This window comes from Dipodomys merriami, unplaced genomic scaffold (genome assembly GCF_024711535.1).
Source record: "Dipodomys merriami isolate MVZ:Mamm:240054 unplaced genomic scaffold, mDipMer1.0.p SCAF_2, whole genome shotgun sequence".
NCBI lineage: Eukaryota > Metazoa > Chordata > Mammalia > Rodentia > Heteromyidae > Dipodomys > Dipodomys merriami.
The window spans coordinates 20,485,833-20,512,140 of record NW_027203381.1 but is presented as its reverse complement, the minus strand read 5'-3'; the positions used below and the strand labels follow the sequence as shown (position 1 = coordinate 20,512,140).

General features: G+C 43.5%; 1 protein-coding gene across 3 annotated transcripts in view; it reads right to left on the bottom strand.

The window, feature by feature from the left end:
• The window catches only part of Loxhd1 (lipoxygenase homology PLAT domains 1), a 135,903-nt gene that overhangs the window by 60,445 nt on the left and 49,150 nt on the right, over positions 1–26,308 (bottom strand). For all 3 annotated transcript variants that reach the window (XM_070028633.1, XM_070028634.1, XM_070028635.1), the window contains exons 13-17: positions 17,058–17,212; positions 15,079–15,239; positions 11,065–11,141; positions 8,297–8,493; positions 4,000–4,192 (exon numbers count right to left, since the gene is read on the bottom strand). In XM_070028633.1, the coding sequence (XP_069884734.1) occupies positions 4,000–4,192; positions 8,297–8,493; positions 11,065–11,141; positions 15,079–15,239; positions 17,058–17,212 (783 nt within the window). The remainder of the gene's footprint in view (positions 1–3,999; positions 4,193–8,296; positions 8,494–11,064; positions 11,142–15,078; positions 15,240–17,057; positions 17,213–26,308) is intronic.

Here is a 26,308-nt window from a genome sequence, read left to right as displayed (position 1 = left end):
CAACAATGAAGATAATTCACTGTCAGTTGGTGCTCCCTGCTGTCTTCCTCCTTATTAGGAATAACCCTTTAAAACTCATGTTGAAATTTAGTTTCCACTGTAAGAAATGAGGCCTTAAAAAGTTGATTAGGCTATGAAGACTCCATCTTTTCTTATCTTTATACCTCTCCTATTTTCTGATGTAGCAAAAGGCTCTAACCTGATGCTAGCACTTTGATATTGGACCTTTTGACCTCCAGAACTGTGAGCCAAGAAATTTCTGTTTCTTGTATACTATCCAATCTACAGCAGTTAAAGGGGGTAACCAACCAACCAACCAAACAAACAAAAGAGCTAAGACAGACACTATAGGGAAGAAGGTAGCAAAAGACAGGTTTGCTTCTTTGCCATCTTTTCAGTAAAGGACAAGGGGTTGGAATGGCAGTACTCATTTAAATATAAATACCTTCAGAGCACACCAACACATGCATTACACTTGAAGGACTACTTATCAAGGTGTTAGAGGCCAAACATGAGTTACAGGTATTGTCCAGTAGAGGGCACTTCTCAAGGAAGTACAAAGCGTCTCCCAGAAGAACTATGGCATCTGTCTACATGACTGTTAAAACATTTTCCCTCTTGGCAAAGCTGTAAGATAATACTCTTTTCATACGAGGATCCCCTATTCTCATAGCAATGTGAGAAATCAAGAACTGAAAATTAGAGGACTGGTTGACAACCTGAAGATACTGAACTACAAATACTAGGTTCAGTTAAGAGCAAAGCTGGAATAGTATATGGATGACAGTGGGTGATCTTGCCTGCTGTCAGTCCCCAGCACAAAAGGTGGCCGTGATTCTATAAAATGAGGAAGGAGAATAAGGAATCTTTGGAAAACATGAATGAGTTATTGGGAACTGAAATATGGCAGCCTAAAGTCAATAGCAAGGGAAAAGTCAAGAATATGTCCTAAAGCAGAAAGAAAAATTCTCCAAGATTAAAAGACCAATGAGGAGCAGGCATGATGGCACACATCAGCTGCTCAAGAGGCAGAATTAGAAGTATTGTGTTCCAAGGCTGAGTGGGGAAAATTACAAGACCTTATCTGACAAGGGGGGAACCAATGCAACAGCGACAAACACAAGACAATATGTTGGAAATGATCTGTACAACTTGGGGGAAGGAGGGAGAAAGTAAGAGACAAATGAGGGAAGGGGTAACAAGTTTGACAAGAAATGTACTTATTGTCTTACTTATGTAACTGTAATCCCTCTATACATCACCTTGACAATAAAAAATCATCAATAAATTCCAGTACTATATGGTTTAGAAGAAAAAAAGACCCTATCTGAAAAATGAACTAACAAAAAATAAAGACTGAGGATATGTAATTCAAGTGATAGAGCACTTACCTAGCAAGCACAGGTTCAAACTCTAGTCCTGCAAGACAGAAGAGACTGAAGAAAAGAGAAAGAGAAAGAAAGAAGAAAGAAGAAGTAGGAGGAGAAGAAAGAGAAGGAAGAGGAGAAGGAGGAAAAGGAGAAAAGAGGAAGTAAGAGAAGGAGGAAGAGGAGGAGGAGGAGGAGCAAAACCAAAAAAACAGAAATGCTTCTAAACTGAAGGAGACCATGAGTTTCCAGGACAATGAATGGAAGTAAAATCCCAAAAGGCATCACAAAATTTCAGAGTTTTAGGGACAAAGATGGGGTCTAGCAAGCTTTTAGGAAAAAAGAAAACAGATGAAAAGCAGAATGGCATTGAACTACTCTACTGCAACTTGGGAGCTATAAAACGTATTCTCTAGAATCATTCTTTTCTAAATTCTAATGAAGGTGAGAGTTCAGAATCTGATAGCAATCCTAACGATGAGTTGATTGTGAGATTTAATGAAAGAAAGTTGTAGATTACCAGGTCCTGGTCCTGTCAATGTACTTTCACAGGAGTCTGATAGTAAGGCTCTGACTGGCTAACGTGAGGGATAAACCAAAAAGAGAAAGCCACAGGGTCCAATAAGTGAGACAAAAGAAAGGAAAAAAATTAAAGATGACAAGAATAGCAGCTGCATAAAAGCCTAAAGCAGGAGGGCAGAGGGCTCCAAAGGGATCTCTTGAAGGGAAAAGGGGGAAGATAAACATCAGGATGACCATTGAGTCGGAACATATGGGAAGAACTTTTATTCCTTTAGAGTTTTCTCAAGATAAGATCAAACCATGTACTAAATTGTATCAACCTCTCTTCAATTCTTTCCTCCAGCACCTCAGACTATAACTATATTTAGAGATGGGATTATAAAGAGATGATTGGGTTTAAATACAGTTTTTAGGGTAGGCTCTCATCCAATGTGACTCCTTTAAGAAGAGGAAATTCGGACCCACAGAGAGACATCAGGAGTGTGTGCTTGTGAGAAGAGCATAACACAGCAAAGAGATGAACATCTGCATCTCAGGAGAGCTTTGTTGTGATCATAGCCATAGCTGACTAACAGACAATGATGAGTATGGAGAAATGTAAGGATGAACTTCTTCCCAGCTCTATAAAGAAACAAAACTGTATAAAAATGACATGTAAATATCATGTAGCAGGTGACTGCGCAGTGAAAAATTTTACAGAGGCTCAAGAATGTAAAGACCGAACTCTGATCTAATTATACTGAAGACTGGAAAGAGGAATGTGTATATGTACATATAGGTGTGTGTATTAAATAAGCTAAATCCTTTTTCTTATAAGAGGAATTCAATAGATAATGTCTAATGCTGAAAGATCAACAAATGGAGAAGTTTATTATTAAAGAGTGCTGAGGAGAAATTTCAGAGGAATGAGCTAACGTAATTAAAGTTGTTTTTCTTTGAATAATAAGGGGAATGGGATGAGGGAAAAGAAAGGGAATGAAATGGCTTTATTATTATTATTATTATTATTATTATTATTATTATTTTGTTGGTTGAGGTCTTGAACTCAGGGCCTCGGACTGTCCCTGAGCTCTTTTGCTCAGTGCTAGTACTCTACCACTTTGAGCCACAACTCCACTTCTAGTTTTCACATGGTTAATTGGAGATAAGAGTCTCACAGGGACTTTTGTGCTGGCTTTGAATCACGATCCTCAGATCTCAGCCTCCTAAATAGCTAGCATTATGAGCATGGCCACCGGTGCTCAGCTCTTTCCATCTTTAACTACTGCTTATTTATGCTCTTGACTAATGCTTGAGTCACTCAGGGACTTCTGGTGGGATAGGAAGATGAAATGCACCTAGGAAAAGATTTGAAGAGTCCTGGCCAGAGAGGGGGGAGGTTGGCCTAGGGTTCTTGTCCATAAGATTACCGTGGAAAGAGCGGTGAGCAAGCCACTCTCAGGATAGATGTTGACACACAGAAGTGAGGCAGGGACATTTCCCTGCCGGGTTGTCGGCCCACTGACTTTCCCATCCTCTAAGTCAAAACTCTCTAGCCCACCATGGTCTCTGGCACATATCACATGCCATAGATCACAGGGGGAAGGGGCAGATCTCACTCATCCTTAGCATCTCAGAAAAATAAGCTCCTTCACCACACCAGCCCTGCACACTCCTCCGTTTCTTCTGGGCTCTTCTTTGGCATTAGCTTTTGTGTCTCTCTGGTGGAACATGTAGCCCATGAGGGCAAAGTTTGCTCTATTTGACTCACAGCTGCCTCCCCAGAGCTCAGAGCAGAACTGGCACAGGCAAAGCTTACGAATACCTTACCAAATAAATGAATGAATTCTTAGCCAGCTTTCCAGGGGAGACATGGACAGTACCACAAACTCCTCTCCACAAGTTTAGAATGCACATTTCTTAATAATAATATTTTCTGCCTTTATTCCATCCTCTGAGTCCTCAGTTTCCCCATCTGTAAAATGAACCCCCATGGCCTCCAGAACTTAAAAACCCCCATTCAACCCCCAGGACCCCTCTCTCCCCGTATCAAGAGACAAGACCCGGTTACCCCATGGTCCCCCCTCCTTCCCCCACAGGAAAATAATGCTGAAGGTCCCATCCTCCATACATTTCTGGATCTCGACGACCTCACTCGGGTACAGCTCTACCTCCAGACGCCCGTCAGCCTTGTTCTTGTCCAGCCAGCGGTTGGCAGGAAAGGTGTACTGCTTGCCTTGGCGAGGCACTCGGACCTGGACACTGCCCAGGAACCAACTTGCATGCATGCCTGTGCTATCATGCCCAATCACCAGCCGGTTGATCTGGAAGGAAACCCAGATGTGTTCATCTGACTGTCATTGCTGTGACAAAATACCGGACACAAGCAACTTATGAACTGGAAAGGATTTACTTTAGCTAAGTTTCAGAGCTTGCAAATCTATCTATCTATCTTAGGGAGAGTGTGATGAAGCCGAGTTGTTGGATGTGGTGGACATAAAGGTAGAGGGAATTCAGGACAAGTTACAGCCTCCAAGGACCTGTCCTTAGTGACCTAGCTCTTCCTTACAGGGCCACTACCCATAATGTCATCATATGATGAATCCATCAGGCCTGCTTCAGATAGAACCCTTAGGATCTAGTCACTTTCTAAAAGTTTATGAGCTAGAAACCAAGCCTGCAATGTGTAAGTCTGAAGAGGGTACTTTCACATTCAGACGATCACTTCCAGTCAGTGTATGCAAGGCGCAGAAGCTTCCAAGCCCCTCTTCTATCTTCCCTAGCACCAGCGCAAACAGCTCCTTTCAACCAGGGCCTCCAAGAGGCACTAGGCCACAGGCCTGCCATGATCACCTGGATGACCTCTCACATGGTGTTCCTCTCCTGCCTGGACCCTCCGTCCCCTCCTTCTTGTCTCCTGGACAAGCACGTGCAGAGCAGATGTGGTATGAGCTTTCAACACTCCATTCAGTACTTAAAAATGCTGCACAAGAAATCAGATACTCCCTTGTCTGCCATCGCCCTCTAATAGCTGTGTTATTGATTTGGTTTTGTTTTAAACAGTACACTGGTGTGTTTGGTCTTTTTTTCTTTTTTCTTTTTCTTTTTGGTCATGGGCTTGAACTCACAGCCTGGGCACTGTCCCTGAGCTCTTTTGCTGAAGACTAGTGCTCTACCACTTTGAGTTACAACACCATTTCTGGTTTTTCTGGTGGTTAATGAGAGATCTGAGTCTCCACAGATATTCCTGGTTGGACTGGCTTTGAACAGCAATCCTTAGATCTCAGCTTCTTGAGTAGCTAAGATTATAGGCATGAGCTACCAGTGCCTGGCTAATGTGCATTTCTTCTTTGACATTCCCATTATGCAGGTAAAAGAATATGCAGACAACTTCTCAGGGCTTTGTGTTCCGTGACCAGAGCTCCTTGAGGGCAGGGACTGGCTATGATCAGAGCATATGGGTGTTATTAACATATCCAGTGTTAATAAGAATTGCATTAAGTGGAGTAAGCTAGAGAAATATAGGTTCCATGAGTTCCCTAGGCTAGAATGTGCTTATCTATCTACTGGGTGTGTTTAACTGAAGTATAACAGACTCTATGGAAAATGCAAAGAGTATAATTCTTTAAAAAGACTAACTCAAAGCCCCAACTAAATAAGGACCAAGAAATGGATACTTTCAAGGGGGTAGGGATGGGCCAAGGAGAGAGGTAGAAGAATGAAGGAGGTAAATGCAGGCACGAATTCACTGGATATACACAGAATTGAGAAAGATTGATAAATGGGTTGGGGGGGGGTGTGAAAATGTTTAAGTAATGGCACGGATCAAGATTTACCATACACACAAACCACTCTGTTACATGGCAAAAAAAATCAATCTGTTACCTAAAATTAAGATAAGTGAGGGAAAGGATGGATTGGGAGAGGGGTGGTGAGAATGTTGAAAGAGGTGACACCGATCAAGATGCACTGTATTTATAAACTGCTTTGGTAAATGGCAACTCCTTTGTACAACTAATTAAAGATAATAAGAATACTTTTTAACAAAAGCATTGCACTAGTATCCCCTCCCCTTTTGCGAAGGAGGAAATGTATGTAGGTCAATTAGCTTGCACATGGCAAGTAAGCGGAAATGTTGGACCCCAGATCTGGCGGTTGTCATGGGACTCAGCCCCACGCTACTGGGCACACTGCTCACAAAGGGGTTTCAACAGCATGTGGAAGGCTCAGGGGGCTCATCACCCCCACTCTCCTCCTCTCAGACATGGTCTCACTGATGTGGTGCACACTATCAGTAAAGAGAACAGCATTTTCACTGCAATTATTGACTCAGCTTAAAATATAAATACATTTTGATCAAGGAAAAGCTTGATTAAAGTTCATTAGCTTCAAGGCATTAAGTGAGAGACACGAGATTGTTCCCCGGAGTGTATGCTGATGGGAGGAGGGAGGCCCAGTGTACTTGAGATGGGGTGAGGCCCACAGACAGGGAGGGGACGAGGAAGAAGAGGTTACAGACAGACAGAGGCTTGTTACAATCACACTTCCCACCACGGGACTCCTGAGAGCAGCAGGTGTAATACATATCATAGCATGTTTGGAGATGTATCCAGGGCTCTGGCCCAGGTTTCTCCAGGTGAGGTCGAGAAAGAGTCTCTAGAATTGATGCCCCTGTGGACAAATGCATCAAGAGAAAGTGATGTGTGTGTGTGTGTGTGTGTGTGTGTGTGTGTGTGTGTGTATATATATATATATATATATATATATATATATATATATATATATATAATAGAATTCTACTCAGCCATCAGAAGGAATGACATTGTGCCTTTTGTAAGGAAATAGAAAGACTTGGAAAAAAATCATATTAAGCCAGACCCAGAAAATCATAGGCTGCATGGTTTTCCTAATTTGTAGTAGCTAGAAAGTGCTTGTGAATCTAAACACACTGGATGGTTAAATAAATACACTGAGATATGATAAATTATACAGGTCTCTAGGCATTCACACACAGTGAGATCAAAGGAGGATTTTCTCAGGAGAGGAACACAAAGGCATGATACCTATATGTATCTGACTATATAAAATAATATTCATCAAAATGAACCCCAGAAAATGGAAACATGAGTTTTTTCCCTTTGTTGCTGTTTTTGTTTGCTTTTCCTTTTGTCTTGTTTGTTCGTTTATCTGTTTGGGGAAGGCAAAGGGGGGGGCAAAGAAATGGAGAGAGAAAAGGTAAACAAATACAAGCAGTACTCACTAGACACTATGTTGAAAATGAACTATACAACTTGTATGTGGGAATGGGAGGAAAAAACTGGAAGAGAGTGAGGGAAGGGGTAATATTATTCAAAGAGAAATGCATTACTATAACCCCTCCTGTACATCACCTTATAATAACAATAAGAATACATGAATACAAAAAGTAATATAAAACCTGAACAACAAAGTCTAGTAAAAAAAAAAAGTCTCAACTTGACTAAACCCTACTCAGGCTCCTGAGATCTTTCATGACTAAGCATCTACCTGGTCTACAAAGATTTGAACAAAATACTAACCATTTCCAACAGCTCAAGGCCACATCCCTAAGATCTGAAACCCCTTTACTTGAGAAAACTCAAGGCTGTCAGAATTAAACCCGGGGAAAGAGGTATTCAGTCCCCAGGCTCTAGGATAAGAGCTTCACTCTGATGGCACCAATGAGCAAACACTGGTGCATTTTACATGGTCCAGTCTCCCCCTTACTGCTTCTTGTGATTTTTCTCACTTTCTGGGCTCTAAGGGGCCTTATTCACTCATCTTCTATTCCCTCATTCTCTCTCTCTAAAACCTCTCTTTAAATGAAAGGTGAGCTTCATTAGTGCTGGCTTTTTTCTTACATTGCAGTAGTGTATTACTGATGAATCTGCCTTGCCACTCTAGTAGTTAGCTTTGTTCATCTTTATGAAGTGAACACACTGCTTACAGCCAGGCCTCCTCAGGAACCTTGAAAGATGGAGACTTTCAGGTCCCATCTCTAATGCCCCATCTCTTAGCAGTAGTCCAGAAACAATTCAAATGAACACTCAAGTATGGAAGTGAAAATATTTTCAGCTCTTTTTTCATCTTTCTTTATCTCTCTTCCTTCCCTGAACCTAGTGTCCTTTTCTCCAGGGTCTATGACCAGGAAGAATGATCCTAGCCATGTAGGGGTTCATGTTTCTAAAGTTTCTAAAGATAGACATTCTATCCCCAAAGAGGCTGTAGAAGCTCAGACACTGTCCACATATCATAAGCTGCTCTGGCTAGCAACTGGAAACAACATATCCCAGTAACAATCAAAATGGAGTTTCCTTGCAAGTGAGCTAACTTGTGTGTACATAAGCATATGTGTGCATGGATGTGTAGATGTATATGTGGATGCATATGATCTTAGGAAGTTCACTTACAGTTCCGATGTTCAGGGTTTCAAGAGTAAACTCATCCACTCGGCCACGTTCAAAATAGTCTTTGAGGTTATTGTCAGAGACCAGAAGCACTTGCTTGATGGTGTCAGATTTTTCCCCGTAGAGCTTGATGTAGACCTTAGAATCGGTGCTGGCCCCAGAGATATCTCCAGTTTTCACGCTGATGTGATAGCGGAAGTCTAAATAGTGCCAGGCAGAGGGAGAAAGCAGCAGGTTAGTGTAGCTTTGGTAACAAGGAGTAAGGCCTAGAGTGCCGAGAGCAGGAGGGGGCCTGCAGTCAGGCAGGACAGAAGCGAGGAGGCAGGCCTGGATGCTGTGACTCTCTGTGACTCTCCCTTCACCTCAGTGGAGCTCCTTCATGTACAAAAGAGAATTCTGATATGTGCCTTGCTGACTCCATAAAGAGTCAGCGAATGGGCTGGCAATGGAAAACAGATAACAAGCAAGTTTCAGAGATCAGCCATCACCTAGTCAAACTTCCTCTCTGATAAATGAGGAAAAATTGAGGCTAAGGGTACTCATTCTTTCTAGATAGTGTTTTAGCATATTGTATACATGGTATTATTGCTAAGTATTCTAATTATGGCTCTATTTCTAAGGAATATGAAGTTTGAAAGGCCATATGTTTGGTGCCAGTTAAGGAGCCAGGGGCCAGGAGTAGTGTCCCATGCCTATAGTCCCAGTATATGGGAGGACAAGATTGGAAGATTATGGTCAGTTGCAAGTTCTGGGGGGAAAAAAAATCTCAAGACTATCTGAAAAACAATAACTAAACCAAAAAGTGGGAGAGTGTGGCTCAAGTGCTCAAGTGCCTACCTGATTAGCACAATGCCCTGAGTTCAAACTCCAACACCATAAAAAAAATGAAGTTCTTAATGGGACACCACATGCATGGCACTCCATTTTATCATCCAAGAAAGGTCTTCACTGCCTATGTGCAAAGATTAAAAAACACCCAAAGAAGAGGAGAAATGCACTGAAAACGTGAGCCAGGATCCAAAGTACTACAGGCTGGTTATCAGATGTATGTCTTGGGCAGAGAGAAGGAATCAGAGAGAGACAAGGGATGCTACTTCCGAGGCCCACCACTTTCTGTTGCCTTAGGGTCTTTCCACTGTGAAGAAGGGTCTAGACAAGGTGAGCAAAGCACACCTGGCCCAGCCAGATCAGCTTCCCCAAGGTCATCCAAGGGCAACTGAAGAGTCTTTGTCTTTGCTGCTAAAAGATGCACCTAGAACTAGAAGAACTCTCCCATACTACAATTTCCATCTAAACTGTTTTCAAGGTTCTGTCTAGTAAAGCAGTGGGTGGGGCCTTGTTTACTAGGTGGGGTGGGAGCCTGAAGAGTGGGAAGGAAAGGAACATCCTGGGAGCTAATCCCAGCTCCATCTCAACCATGGGTTTGGGTGTTAGGTGGTGTGTGAGAGTGCTTCCCTGGCCATCGGTGTGATCACTGTGTCTTCTGAGGTCCTTCCTAATTCTTAAGTCTTGTGATTCCAAGCCTAGACACTGGACACTCTAGTTCTTAGAAAAAGTCAACTATAAAATTTTAGCTCCTTCAGATCTCAGTTTCCCTATCAGCTGAGCAGGCAACCCAAGATGGAAATGGTACACATGAGGTGCTAGTATTGAGGGGATTCTGTAGATATTTCTTTTGAATTTTGCCTTAAGCTCCTGATCAAACCATAACATATGAAGAAATATCAGTAAAGAAAACTATGAAAATTATATTAAGTGAAGTAAGCCAGGATCAAAGAAACATAGGTCCCATGCTTTCCCTTATCTGCAATTACTAGTATATGTCTAGGACAAGCAGAAAAGGTCAAAAGCTATGTACAGATGACCATATAAGATGATGCTAAGCAAAATAAACCCTGATAGGGACATAAGAGTTTTTAATCTTTCTTGCTGTTGTTTCTAAGGTACTTTTAAAGTACTATGTGTTTTTTTGTTTCTTTTGTATGTTCTTCTCCCATGGTATAACCCCTGTTTTCACTGTATTTGATTCCAGTGCCCTGCATTTGTATATGTAATTTTCTAATTTGAAGAGGGGAAGGGAAATAACAAAATGCTTAATTAAGGATACAAGTTGACCCATTGTAACAATAAGATGTACAAGACACAATGTTGAAAATGAACTTTACAACTTTGGGGGGAGGGAGGAGTTGGGGAGATGAGGAGGGAAGGGATAGTAGGAGGAAAACAAAGGAGGGGGTAACAATGCTTGATAGGAAATGGACTCATTACCTTACTCATGTAACTGTAACCTCTCTGTACAGTATCTTTACAACTACATATATATATATATATATATATATATATACACACACACACACACACAGATATATATATACATATATATATGTGTATATATATATATAAATATATATATATATATATATGAGCCCTCTCAGACACAACACAGAAATTTTCAAAATCCTCATTTTAATGTCTCCACACACAAGGAATGGTAGGCTCCCCTGTGCTTATGTTAGCTGATGTTATTGTTTATGTTACTTGTTACTTGTTGACCCACATGCATTCAGGCCTTACAGTCATGGCCATATAGGTCTGGCACACAAGCTGAGACACACGAGAAGTTTCCCCCTCTCTCATGTCTCTCCTCTCCACCTCCTCTGTGCTGACTCCATAAAGTGAAGTGAAGAGCATGTGTTTGCTCCTGTGTAGCTGAGGGAAAGCACCTGTCATGCCAAGGGCACAGCCACTACCTGGTCATCAGGATGACTCACTCTTAAGTGTGGCACTGCTATCACTAGGCAGCAGCTCTCGGACCAGCTGCCCATCATCCTGATCCTTGTCCAGCCACCTGTGGGAAAGCAGAGTGTGTTAGCTCTTTAAGTGGTACAGAGAGAGGTTCCAACCAACATGCCATCACTGGAGTCTGCAGGGAGGCCCAGAGCTCTGATTCAACAATGGAGAGTGAGTCTACAAGCAATCCTAGAAAAGCATCCTAACTTAGACTAGGTAAGGAGGACTTCTTAAGCAGGAAATTGCTGGCTGAGACTGGAAGGATGGCATGGAGCATCTCAGAAGGAGTAACACGTCTTGGGATGGAAGGCTAGGAGTTGATGGAAGACCTCTGTGGATGGAATACAGTGAGTGAGGGACACATTGCGGGCAGATGAGGCTGGAGGGGAAAAGGCCATAGGATGTTAGGTCATCACAGTAAAACACCTCATTATTGGAGAAAAAAACCAGCCGGGCGCTGGTGGCTAGCACCTGTAATCCTAGCTACTCAGGAGGCTGAGGTCTGAACGTTGCAGTTTGAAGCCAGCTTGGTCAGGAAATGCTGTGAGACTCTTATTTACAATAAACTACTCAAAAAAGCTAGAAAGTGACTCTGTGGCTCAAGTGGTAGGGTGTTTGCCTTAAGCAAAGGAAGCTCGGGGGCAGCACCCAGGCCCAGAGTTCAAGCCCCAGGAAAGGAAACAAAAAAAGGAAGAAAAAAAATACACCATCTCTTCTTTGAGTCCATCATGTTCATGGCATTGTGCCAGAGCTTCAGGTGGAAAAAGCCATAGTCATAAAATTGACAGAAACCCACACAGTCCGAGGCCTATATACTGACAGGGAAGACAGGACAGGCCGAATGTAGCACTGAGCACCAAGATGAAAATGGACCAAAGTAAGTGCTATGGGTAATTAGGAAAAGGATAAGGACTCATGGTAAGAGGGCTTGAATATGGGGTCCTCAAAGATGGATGAGATTCGCCTTCAAGAAAAGCTAGATCTGTGCTCAAGCTGGGTTTTGATAGCTGTAACTCTGTGAGCTGTATCCCCATCTTCCTGCTGGTCAATCCTCAGCAATAAAGGTATGGACTGTCTACCTGAAAAGCACCTTTCCTACTGAGTCCAAAAAGACCCCTATGCACTCATGGGATATCTGTGCCCAGCACTGAGGCTCATTTTAATCTGGTGTCAATGGCAGCAGAATAGATAGTCTCAGTGTTTTTCCAGAGTGTTGTAGAAACCAAGACATTTGTCCTTTATCAAAGCATCTGCCCACCTGAAATCTTAGTGCTTGTCTTCAGTTTATCCCATCATGCTTCAGAGAGGGTATGACTCCTGGCCGCTGAGCTAGGAGTCACTGCTTCCTTTCCCCTCCTGGAAGGGAGCTCAGGACTCTGAAATCACCACCCTTTCCTAGGGCCAGAGAAACCACACGGGCTTCCCTATCCCACTTGTCCCTCCCAGTCCCACAGTCTCACCTGCCCATGGAAATTTGCTGTTGGTTGTCTATTAAGCAACAACTAAACTGATTCCTCCTGTGCCTTTGGGGCTGTGAATCCAGAACACTGAGATGTAAGGACACATGGTAGAACCCTGCACATGAATGACAGGGAATTGGGGAACAGGGAGCTGCTAGCCAGAGCCCCTTAAAATTGGCCACTGGGGCCTTCCCTTGTCTGTCTTACTGAGGTCACCTAGCAACTCCCACAGGGATGGAGGCTGAAGGGAAGAGCATTTAAATGTCACCTGGTCATGCACTTGCAGGAGAGAGATAGATGCTAGCAGGCTCTTAGTCCTTGGAAAACCCCATCTACTCTCCCTTCTCTCCTCCACTCACGCATCCCCAGCTCCTCCCTCATGGTAAAAAGAAACCATGACGTGTTCTTTCATCTCCACTCTAAATACTTACAGGATAATAATAAACCTTTCCCCAAAATAAGTCATAGCCTTTTAGCTTCAAATACTCCAGCCTAGTTTCACAGTGATATGTGGCTAAATGGATAAGCCAGTCTGCTGGTGGCTTCATAACTCTTTCACACACACACACACACACACACACACACACACACACACACACACACACACACACACACACACACACCACCTGCCATAGCCCAAACTCTTCCTGCTTTGTGCTGTTCTTCAGGGGAGTGAAAGCACTGTAACACCTTAGATAAGGAAAGAAGCAGTATGCAGGCACAGGTCTCAAGCTGATCATACAGTGCTCACCTCCCAGGTGTAGCTACAGAAGAGTGTGAAAGGCCACCTGAATGGCCTGGAAACACTGCTCCTTGTTCTCCAGAGTCTCCATCAGTGACCTCGACATCTATCTGAGTCCAAACAGACTATATAGGAAAGTCCATTTTTCACTGGTTTTGTTTTCTGTACCTTTTGTCTTGAATGTTAGTTTATCTGTTTGGAGGAGGGTAAGGGAGAGCACAGAAATGGTGGGACAAATGGTAAACAAATGCAGCAGTGATACTCACTAGACACTATGTTGAAAATGAACTGTGTAAGTTGTGGGGGAAGGGGGCAGGAGAGAAAATCAGGGAGAAAGCAAGGGAAGAAGTAACACTGTTCAAAAGGAAATTAACTCATTACCTGACTTATATAACTGTAACCCCTCTGCTCGTTACCTTTACAGTAACAATTTTTTTTAAAGAGTGAAGCAATTTTACTTCATTTCTGTTGGGGAAAGAGAGTGAAAACTAAATAATATACCCTGAAAACACATTAATAAGGAAGAGCTGTGGTTATTCCAATGAAATTACACCTTTGCTTCACAAGTTTAAGTTAGCATGTAATTCTCTGAGGTAACCTTTATTTAAATTCAGAAGTTGTTGAATTTTATCATGAGAAAATACTGATGTGTTGGTTCTGAGGCAAGCAGATAAAACTTGTTGCCATAGCCACTTGTAAGACCAGACTACCAATCTGCCTCTGCCCTAGTCCCACTCCAAGAACCTTCCTAATTCCCCACTTCATGATCATGAAAAAGTATGGATAAATGTCCTTGAGACAAAGGGACATCACATCCCTATCAGAAGGTTGGTTGCTGAGCAAAATAAAAATCATCTTAATAGCCAGGTACCCATGGCTCATGCCTATGATCCTAGCTACTCAGGAGTTTGAGATCTGAGAATTGCAGTTAGAAATCAGCCTGGGCAGGAAAGTCTGTGAGATTCTTATGTCCAATTAACCACCCAAAAGTTGGAAGGAGAGGTGTAGCTCAAGTGGTAGAGCCCTAGCTTTGAGCAACAAAGCTCAGGGACGGTGCTCAGACCCTGAGTTCAAGCCCCACAACCAGCATGTGTGCGTGCACCCGTGTACACGCGCGTGCGCGCACACACACACACACACACACACACACATCCTCTTAATGACACATGTACAGTATTGCCCTTGTTTGCCCTTCATTGAATTTCCAAGTGAAACCATTAATTAAGGCCTCGTGTTTGGGAACTGAATAGAAGTATCATTTTAACAGAATGCATTGTGGGAATGGGCATCACAGAACACCTCTTCTGTGAGAGGGACCTTCTTTCCCTCCCCTCTATTCCTATCAGTCTTCAATTGTCACAGGCGCCAATCCTCAGAGCCATGGCACTCTCTTACTCAGACCTGCTCCCATGCTGTGAAATGATTTCCCACGTTACACATCCTTTACTTCAGCTTTAATACATGCATGCGTCTCTCATTAGTCCTGCGCATTTTGCTCTATTCTTTGTTTGAGACACCAAGAACCTGGGATAATGCCTAACTTACAAAGACCTCCAATCAGTAACACCAACTATTTTCAAGCAAAGACAACGAAAAGTGCATTTGAACATGCAGTGCGGGTGGGTGCGCAGGGGAGGCCTAAGTGCCACCAGCAAGGTCACCTCTTCCTTGCACCAACTCCAGCCCCAAACCACTATTTTTTTCCTCACTGACTCAGCCTAGGGCTGGTTCTTCCTCAAATTCAGGGAGCATAACTCACCGTGGAGAAAGTGAATGCAGTAGGAGTCACCTACCTGAGACACGGAAACTCCACGTTGTCGCTCTCCGGCTGGCCTTCCTCTCTTACCAGCACCCGGTCCAAGTACCAGCTGCTACTCGAGCCTTTGCCATCATGCCTGACCCGTACTCGCCTCACCTTCCGCATGGTAACTGACTCGATGGTGAACTCATCAGCCTTTAGGAAGAGAAAAACAGCAAGGTAGCTGGAGAGTGGCCACTGTGAGACCCAAAAGTCAGAAAAGTAGGGGTGGTGCCAGGCTACTGGTCTTTCACAGGTACAATAGAGGCTGACACCCAAAACAGACTACTCCCCACCCCTGATTCCTCTTGCTGGGACATCATTGAAATCAAGACTCCAACCATCTGTGCCTGTAGGTTTTAGTTAAGCAAGTGCCCTTACATATATATGCACTTGTTGGTGGCACTTCTAGCTGGCTCCATTTGAAAGCAGTATCTGTCATTGAATTATAGTCTCCATTAGGTGTCATTCCAGGCTTCAGTTTTTTTCTTTCTCCTGGGAATTGAACCCTTGCCCTTGTACAGGCTAGGCAAACCTCAATAATGGAGGCTATGCCCTTATTTCTTTTGTTCCTGTTTTATTTTGGAGGCAGAATCTGGCCACTACCTTCTTGGACTGGCCTCAAATTCAAGATCTCCTGAATAGCTGGGATTACAGGTGTGTGTCACAATTCCTAGACCTGTGATCTCCTTTTAAACAGTAGCTTCCCTGAAAGTACAGCTATATGCAGAAGTTATCAGCCACTAAGTACCATGAATTTGTTCTCTAACTACTTTGCTATGGGGAATCACTGGTCCCCTTCTAAAACAAGAACATTGTTTAGGAGGATTGTCTTACTAACTTTGCAGTTTTTCCCACCTCTGAGACAGCCAATATATGGTAGGGACTGGAGAATTTCAAATCTACATGAATGCAGATGGGAGTCTCCAGAGACAAGAACAAAGAGAGACTAGTGTAAGAGAAAGGAGTCTGAAGGCATAGAAGGAAAATAAGAAAGCATAAAGAAAAAGGTGGCTGGAAGGGAACTGTGAAAGGTACCCCCTTTCCTCAAATGTACCTGACCCAACCCAGAGTTTCCTGTTCAGATGGTCTTTGCCCATGATCCAAAGAAGCAGGCCAGCTTGGATTGACCCAGAGAGTGGTCAAGGCTCACAATCCACTTCACCAAGGAAGGGTGGTAAAAGGAAGCAGAGCAAAGAAATCTGCAAATCCCCCTCACCTTCAATCCTCATGTTATTGCAGCAGAGACTCTTTACTGAATACCGACTGCACCGTGAGCCACATCTGACCCCAGTGGCAGTTCATCAACTCTCCTTAATCATCACCGCAGCTTCCTTGCCCTCACTGTAGGTATGAGGAAGCTAATGCCCCCGCTAAAGCCACTCAGTGGGTTATTGAAAGGAAAACTGAACACACTTGTGAGTCCAGCAGCAGACCCCAGTTCTCCACATCCATACTTCATATCTTTCTTATTTTGTTTTCAAAAAAGACATGATTCATGAAAAAAGACATGAATCATGTCTTTTTTGTAATCATGCTCAGTAGAGAACGCAAAGCTCCCTCGATCTTTGAGCACCTGCCAGCTTTTCTCCATCGTAACTACTCCAGTGCACGATAAGATGCCGGGCACCCTTCCCCTTCTTCCCACCCTGAGGTAAGAATGGTGCTGCTCCTCTCTTCCCTTCTTCCTAAAGCTTGGAGAAGGGGAGGCCATGACTCCTCTGGGATGTCTCTCAAGTTCCTGTTACATAGTTCAAGGATTCATGTAGGTATCTCACATTAATGCGTCACAGTGGACCAAAAGCTCATGGACCCAATAAACCAGACACTGCTCTGCCCCACTAGTGTCTCCTGCAAGAATGCCCAGTCTTCCATTCCTCTTGCCCAGAGCAGTGATCTGTGCTCTACGAGACCCCAACGTCAGCCATCAGCCCTATCATAAAAGAGCAGATAAGGCAGGAGACAGGCACTTACGTTGCCTTTCTCAAACAGCTCAGTGTTGTTCCTGCAGTTGTAGAGCAGCCGCTCGCCTGTGTCCCCCACATCACCATAAAGGCAGAGGTAGACGTTGGCATCGGTCCCTGCACCTTCAAGCTCCCCTGTGCAGACGGTCACACGATAGCGGGCCACTGGAGAGTGGGACAAAAAAGAGAGGGACACCATTGGCTGACAGTATCTGTTCCCATCTCTAAGCTTTCTGTCTTCCTGTCTCCCAGCTCTCACTTGGCTTCACCTTGCCTCTTACACCAACTATGCAAACCCCACTGCTGTGAGAGAAAGCTGGCTTATCCCCAAACCCTTGGCCTGGACAAACTAGATGTTCCCACTCATGGCCAATTGTCAGAATCCCATGGAAAACTTCCATAAGGCTTCAGATTCCTTTTAGGAAGAGGTGAAAGGGAGTGTGATAGATGGGGTGAAATGGATTGGCATACAGTGTAATCATGTGTGGAGATGCAATGGTAAGATTCCCCCTCTCTATAAATAATATAAATCTCTACAATTCAGCTTCCTATACCCCTTTAGGCTCCCTAACTCTAAATTTTCAGAGGTAAGACTCATAAACCTGAAATGTTGTGAGAGATTTTCTCTCGCCTTAGTCACAATGGAGCCATCAAGAAAACAAACACCACCAAGGGCTGGCAAGGATGTGGAGAAAAGGGCACACTCAGGCACTTTGGTGGAAATGTAATCTAATATAACCACTGTGGAAGTCAGTAAGGAGGAACCTCAAAAAGTGAAAATTAGACGTTACTGATGACTCTACCATACCACTATTAGGCATATATCTAAAGGAGAATAAATCAACATGAAAGACACCAGCATGCCTATGTTTGTTGCAGTACTGTGCACATAGCCCAATGATAGAGTCAGCCAGGGTGCCCAACAACAGATGGATGGATAGAGAAAATATGATACACATACATACTATGGAATATTACATAGCCATAAAGAAAAATGAAATGATATCATTTGCAGGAAAATGAATGCATTGGAGAACATCATACTGAGCAAGAGAAGCTAAAAAAATAGATGTTTTCATTCATATGTGGAAGCTAGACTTAAAAGACATACATATTCATAGACATCTACACTTATGTGCATTTACATATATCTATATAGACTAACACAGACATGAGTCTAACTAAGGAGGGGTTGGGAAAAAGAATAATGGGGGTGAAGAATTTTCACATACATTTTGAAAAGATGAATATTATCTAAATTGTTTGCAACTATGAAAACTGCACAAGGAAACCTACTGACATGGGGAAGAAGAGAAGGAAAAATGATAAGATGGGATGGGATTGATTGGACCACACTATACACGTGTGGAAATGTAGCAGTGAAATCCCCCTCTAATGAAAGCTAACTAATGCAAGCTTGTAAATGTACCTAACATTTCAATCACAAGGGAGAGTCTGGTAGTCATCCTGTAGGGATGAGATGGGTCTGCTTACACCAAAGTTACTCAAGCATCAAGACTGACGAAGCTACACAACTACAAGAGCAAACTGAAGATGTATGATTCACACAGTGAAGAGTCCTTGCGAGAGCTTGACAGGCCTCCAAAGAAGTCCAACAACGGTCAAGGAAGCAGGAAGATGGTAGTGAGTAGGTGGAGAGATTGAAACGAGGGCTCCTGTGCTGGAATAGGACTTATGTGATTTGAAATTCTAGCAGTGCCAAAGGACAGAGGATCCAGGCTTTCTTAACAGCTTGCCCAGGTATGAGGCAGAAAGGGAGAGAGGACTGATGTGGTTTGAAAGCTGTCAGTAGTCAAATAATTAAAAAGAAATCCAGCTCTTTATTATACAACGATTGTATTGTTTAATGGGGTGAATTATCTGACAAATGAATTGTATCTGAAGAAAGTTGTTTTTTTTTTAATGGACTCTATTCATTAGTAGTCCATCAAAAATGAATATAAAGTATATCAGAAATGAGACAAATCACCAAGAAGTTTAATTCCCTGCACAAATTATTTCTTTAGTATGACATTTGGAGATACAATGACATTTGACCAAAAAAAAAAATCAACCATTTAGTGCATGGATGGCCAAAAGCACCTGTTAGAGGAAAACATGGAGGCCTTCTTGAGCAGAGCTGGCAAAAGCCAGCATGTAAACCATGAGTTGACATTTAGAAAAAAGTCTCCTGCTCCCTAACACTGTCTCCTTACTGGGAAACAATTAAACTATCCCTGCCTTTTTTAATTAACTCTTTTTAAAAAGTCTAATAGTACAGGTGCTACATCTTCAGCCTTTGTAGAAGTTGACTCTGTGTGCCACTCTCAACAATAGGGGGGTGGAGACAAGAAGAGGAATGAACAGCATTGACCAATAACTTAAAAACAGACAGGAAGTAGGAGTTAGGCTGGGAATGCGGCTTAGTGGTAGAGTACTTGCCTAGCATGCCTGAAGCCTTGCCTTCGATTCCTCAGTACCACATAAACAGAAAAGGCCAGAAGTAGTGCTATGGCTCAAGTGGTAGAGCTAAACTTAAGCAAAAGAAGCTCAGAGACAGTGCCCAGGCCCTGAATTCAAGTCCCAGGACTGGCAAAAAAGAAAGAAAGAAAGAGACAGACAGACAGACAGACAGACAAACACAGACAGAGAGAGAGAGAAAGGAGGAAGGAGACACAAAAGCGAAATCAAATACACCTCACTGTAAGTTGTGATGAAGGTCAGTCCTGTTTTATTGCTTTTTTATCACTCTTGGGCAATTCCCAGAAGCCAAATGATGATGGTATTCAGAAATGCCTGGCAGTGCAAAGGTCCCCTCAATTAGAGGCCCTCACAGATCCTTTTCCTGTCTAGTGGCCCCTCGGAGCCTCACAGCCATGAAGGCCCCAAGCGCTGGCCAGAAGTCAGTGGACAATTAAAAATCATTATATTGTTAGACATCAGCAGTGAAAGACTTTAAACAGATGGGTAAGGACCAGAGCCTCTTGGGCTTTAATTTCAAAATTATAGCTCAGTCTGATTAACGACAGGCAATGATGTTCGACACTCAAGTCCAATGGACTCTTGCCCACTCATCAGTGGTGTGTAAGCACAGTGGAGAATACAGATCTCATTTGTTTTACTATCTCCTGTAGCTCCTGAGCGAAAGGCAAAGTACAAAATAAATTATGAGCTCATATGTGTTTTGTCTATGTCTCCTGGTCTCTGTTAATCAGTCTGAGCACTCCCCCAAACCTCAGGGCTCTCAGACATAGCATTAATTGCTTATTTGGCTGACCACTCTTTTGTCAGTGAAATGGGGACACACAACTTGAAGCTCAGAGAATTGATTTTCAATTGGTATTTACTTATTGTTCATGATTCCAAGACTCAGTACTTGAAGATTTCTAGGAAACCATGCCCATTATTTATTAGGCACAGGTGCCAGCTGGGGGAAGGGAAGATGTTGCCATCATCTTGGCTTAGTGTTATAAAGAATAACACAGGTTGGAAAAGAATATCTGAGTGAGGACACAGATGTGTTCCAAGAACAAGAGAATTTGGGGGGGGGGGGAAGGGGCAGAGAGAACAGTTGGGAGAAAGCAACTGGAGTTAATAGGGGCTCAAATAACTTTCAGGGACCACCAAGAGGCAAAAGCCGCCCTTACAGTTGGAACTGTATTCAGCCCTTCTACTTATGCTAATCACCAGAATTTTTTCTCATTGAAATGGTTCTTCAATTGAATCATAGAGAACAAAGACTAACTAACTAATGAAAACCAAATAGCAGCCATGACAGCCTCCCTCATTCTGCATATTGTACATTATCTGTAAAAATGTTCTTCCTAGAGACTCTTTGCTGTCGACACCCCTGGTAGAAGACCTGGCTCAGCTGTCATTTCATGTGCAAAGTCTTCTTGCCTGGGCAGGAACGTTACCTCAGCTGAGTTTCCTTAGCATTCATTGATCAAGCCTTACCAGTTCCTCCGTCAAAACGTTCCTTGGATTTACTGTTCCTTCTCTGGTCTATTCAACTCTGCCCAATTTCAAGGCCTCTTTTTCTCTCCCCTAGATGACCACTTATAGGTTTATCCCTCAAATCTGCCTCTGCATATCCACAAATGGAATGGCAGTGACAGACTAGTGGAAACATGGGGAGTAGTAAAGGTTTCAAGGACAAGGTAAAGTAGATCAAGGTCAAGAGAGGGTTGGAGGGCAGAGGCTTGAATCAGAGTGGCTGGCTTGACAAATGACACATTCCTGGGCACAGCCCTGAAGGAGCCTAATAGCACAGCTATGACTGAACCTAGGAATCTGCATTTTAATCAACAATCCAGGCCAATTTATCTTGTTTTCAAAGATAAACTTCTAGGGCTGGGAAGGTGGCTCAGTGGTAGAGCGCTTACCTTGGCATGCCTGAGGCCCTGGGTTCGATTCCTCAGCACCACATAAGCAAAAAGAAAAAAAGCCGGAAGTGGCGCTGTGGCTCAAGTGGTAGAGCGCTAGCCTTGAGCTGAAGAGCTGAGGGACAGCGCCCAGGCCCAGAGTTCAGGCCCCACGACCGGACCCCAAAAAAAGAAACAAAGATAAACTTCTAAATTTGCTAGCAGAGAAAAGATGGTTGAACTGTAACTCAAACTTAACAAGCTATACAATAAACAAGAATGAAGATCGAAGTTTTTAAAGAATATGTTAGACCTCTCTGTACATCTCCAATGCTTCAAGACAGTCTTGACTCAAATGTTCTATGCCACGTTTACCACATATTCTAGCTCTGGCTCCAGCATATCAGGTTGTCTTACCTGTCCACCAAACCATTTGCAAATAGACACTTAGATCTGTTTGTGGAAAACACACACACACACACACACACACACACACACACACACACACACACGCATACATATAAACACATATGCAGAAATTCTGACAGATTGACCATCCCTGTAGGATCAAAGCAAACAGAGATGGACTGGAGCAGAATTAGAGGTTTGCATAGCTCTTCTTTCTTCTGGACTGCATTTAATCTCGTCTTTCCCTTCTAGGCAAAAGGGAAGAATCTAGTGATTGCTGCCATTGTGACCATCACTGATCCAGGTCAGTTTTCACACAGATGGATCATTCGCTGCACTTTATGGTTCTGGGTTGAATTATGATTCCTGTCTTGAAGACATATATTTAGATCCTAATCCTCAATACCTCAGCATATGACTGTTTGAAAATAGGCTCTGTTATAAGTAATTAAGGTAAAATGAGATCATATGGTGAGCCCTAGTCTATAATAACTGGTTTCTCATAGAAGAAGAGATTAGTATACAGACACTCATATGCTTAGAAGGAAGATAATGCAAGGATGCAAGTCAGGGAAAGAGATCTCAGGAAAACAAGACAAAAGGAGCCTATCAACAACCTGATCTTGGACTCTGGCTTTGAGAACCTCATGAAAACAAATTTTTGGAAGCTGGATGCTGTGTCTCACTTCTGTAATCTTAGCTACTCAGGAGGTTGGAAGGGTCAGAGCTCAATGCTAAAAAAAAGTTCATAAGACCTCATCACAACCAATAAGAAGCTGAACATGGTGAGTATGTCTGTCATCCAGCTATGCAAGAAACATAAATAGAAGAATCACAGTCTCTATCAGTTTAAAAAAAAAGAGCAATAGCCCAGAGACACAGCAGAGACACAGGGGGCCACTTTCAGATCACCAGGTACTGGTTTGCAGAACAGCGGATTGCCAGGAACAGAGAAACCTACCAGCCGGGAGTCTCCACGAGGATCCCCCCCCCCCACTCTCCACCCAAGCAGAGAGGCTCCATCCCACCAAAGCCGCTTGGCACCAGCAGCACAACAAAGGGACCTGTCACCACCCGCCCGCCCCGATCGCGATCGCAGCGACCTGGCTGGGCTGCTTGGGCCCCAGAGGTACCGCGAAGAAGCTGCCTGACCGTGGACACTTTTGACCCGACAGCTTCGACAGAGGCAGAGACAGAAAAGAATCACACAGAGCCACCACCGCCCAACCCAGCCCGGATTGCAACAACAACTGACGACCTACACCACACAGAAACAACCAGCTCCAGGGTGAGTACCCCACAGGGGAAGTGTATCCCTCAAGGGAGACCAGAGCTGGAGGGAATCCCCAGACCCTGACCTAGACTCCCTACCCCAACACCCGGACCACAGGACCCACTAAAACTGGGAACTGTTTGAGAGCTCCACCAGCCCGTGGAGCACACTCAGCTGGCCAGGCTAGAGCAAGAGCACCCCTGGAAGGGAGCTTAAATGCCCAAGCCAGGAACAGCGCCCCTGGGTCAAGACTACCAATAGTAGAAGAAATTTGAACTGTGTCCCCCAGGCTATATAACCTAGGTGGTATACACATCAGCACAGGCCTAACGAGTGCACTCCAGGCTGCATAACCTAGGTGGTACACACATCAGCACAGGCCTAACAAGCGCGCTCCAGGCTGGGGCCGGAACCAGGCCCGGGGATCCTGCACCTGAACAACACAACCAACTCCTCCCAATTGAAGTAAAAAGCTGAGCATATGCCTCAACAGAGGGGAGAAAACCAGGAAACAACACTCCCCGGGAAGCACGCCTGTGACAACAAAAGACCTGGAGGCCCAGGACAAGAGAAGCCCAAACCCCACCAAAACTCCACCCATATACTCTAGACTGGGAATTGGGCAACACAGGCTGCCAGCACCTGATAGTAAGCAGGAGCTCAGACTGTTAAGGCGGCTCAGCAATAGAGTGATAGTCTTGGATGTATGAGGCCCTGGATCTGATTCCTCAGCATCACAAAAGCAAAAAGGGTCAGAAGTGGTGCTGTGGCTCAAATGGTAGGGTGCCAGTCTTGAGCTGAAAAGCTGAGGGACAGCACCCAAACCTAGAGTTCAAGCCCACAACCAGCCCAAAACAAACAAACAAAAACACATCAGGAGCCCATAGCAGACTCCAGTATTTGGGAGAGTGCATCCAGAGCATCTGTTCTTCACAAGAGCACCCGTAGGAGCAAACACAAGCAGTCTAGGCTGCTCAACCCTTCCAAAGGCGGGAACTGCCAGCAATCTACAGCAGAGAGCTGAGAATCCTAAGTAAGTCAGAATAGCAGCTGGAAATAGGCTCCTAACAGAACCCAGATCAGGCACAGACTCTCTCTACCAATACAGAATCAGCAACCAAGCAAAGACAGACACACCAAAACAAAATTGAAGAGCAGTCTCCTGAACCTCCATGCGAAAATCACAGAGAAAAATCACAAGGTTTACCACCACCCAGGACAGCAAGCTCACCTCAAAAGCCAGCAGCCACGCAGGGGAGAGCCCCAGTGGGAGCAAAGCAGGAATGGAAGACAAAAGCTACATCCAAGGGTTGCTGGAGGCAATGACTCAAGAAATAAAGCGAGAAATTGATCAGAAATTGAAAGAGCACAAGGATGAACTATCCAAAGAGATACAGGGTATCAAACAAGAGATGAATGCAAAAATAGAAGCTGCACAAACCTCAGTAAGAAGTGAGATAAACGCCAAATTAGAGGTAATGCATACCTCATTGAGAGGTGAGATCAGTACTTTGAGAACCAACATTGAATCCATAAAGGGATCCATTTCCTCCATGCAAACCACAATAGAAGCCACTGTCAACAGAGTGAATGAAATGGAAGGTAGAGTGTCAGATACAGAAGACAGAATACACCAACTGGACCAAAAAGTGACAGATATGGAAAAATCACTCAAATTAAACCAAAGGGATATTCAAGAGCAAGCAGATAATGCTAAAAAATTTAACCTTCACATAATTGGAGTGGAAGAAGGTGAGGAATTCCAGAGCAAGGGAATGCAACACCTATTTAACAATATAATCAGTGAAAATTTTCCCCACCTCAAAAACGACCATCTTAACTACATCACAAAAGCTTATCGAACACCCAACAAGCAAGACCCCAGGAGAAACACTTCTAGACACATTATAGTAAAAATGATAGATCTGAATAATAAGGAAACAATCCTGCATGCAGCAAAAATGAAGAAGGAGCTATACTACAACGGGAAAAAAAATAAGAATTACTGCAGATCTCTCCATACAAACAATGAATGCAAGAAAAGCCTGGGAAAGCACCATATGAGCCCTGAGAGCCAATAACTGCCAACCCAGACTGATATACCCGGCAAAGCTAGCATTCACATTCGATGGAGAACTGAAAACTTTTAATAGCAAAGAAAAACTAAATGAATACATAAACATTAAGCCAGCATTACAAAGAATTCTAAGAGGGGGGACACAACCTGAAGAAAGCAACCAGGAACTGGGGCCTGCCCCAAACAGGCATTACTCAAAGTCTAACTGAGCAAGCTCAGGAGGAAAGGAAAGAAGAAAAACTTAGGAAAACGGAATGGCAGGGACTGGCATCTCTCTATACTTTCTCTTAATATAAATGGGCTGAATTCGCCAATTAAAAGAAAACGAACTGAGGACTGGATCAGAAAACAAGACCCATCCATCTGTTGCCTTCAGGAGACCCACCTCTCAGCCAAACATACAAACAAACTCAGAGTGAAGGGGTGGAAAAGGATCTACCAATCAAACGCCCCCAGTAAGAAAGCAGGTGTAGCTATCCTGATATCTGACAAAATAAACTTTTCATTAAAATCAGTACAGAAAGACAAGGACGGACACTACATATTAATAAAGGGAACAATCCAAGAGGAGGATATAACCATCATCAACTTATATGCCCCAAATATTGGTGCACCCAGATATGTCAAACAAATGCTCTCAAACTTACAGAATAAAATAGATCCCAATACGATAATACTAGGAGACTTTAACACACCACTCTCACCAAAGGACAGGTCTACCAACCAGAGGATTGGCAAAGAAGCTACCGAATTAAGAGAGGCCATACTTCAAGCGGAATTAACTGACATCTACCGAGTATTTCACCCTAAAACAACACAGTACACATTCTTCTCAGCAGCTCACGGAACTTTCTCCAAAATAGACCATATCATAGTTCATGCAAGGAACTTAAGCAAATACAAAGGGATCGACATAATCCCCTGTATCCTATCTGACCACAGTGGAATCAAGCTAGCTCTCAATAACAAAGCATACCGCAGAAATTTCTCTAATACATGGAAATTGAACAGCACACTCCTTAACAATGCCTGGATAACAGAAGAGATCAGAGAAGAAATAAAGCATTTCCTACAACTCAATGAAAATGAAAACACCTCACAAAGAAACTTGTGGGACACAGCAAAAGCAGTCCTGAGGG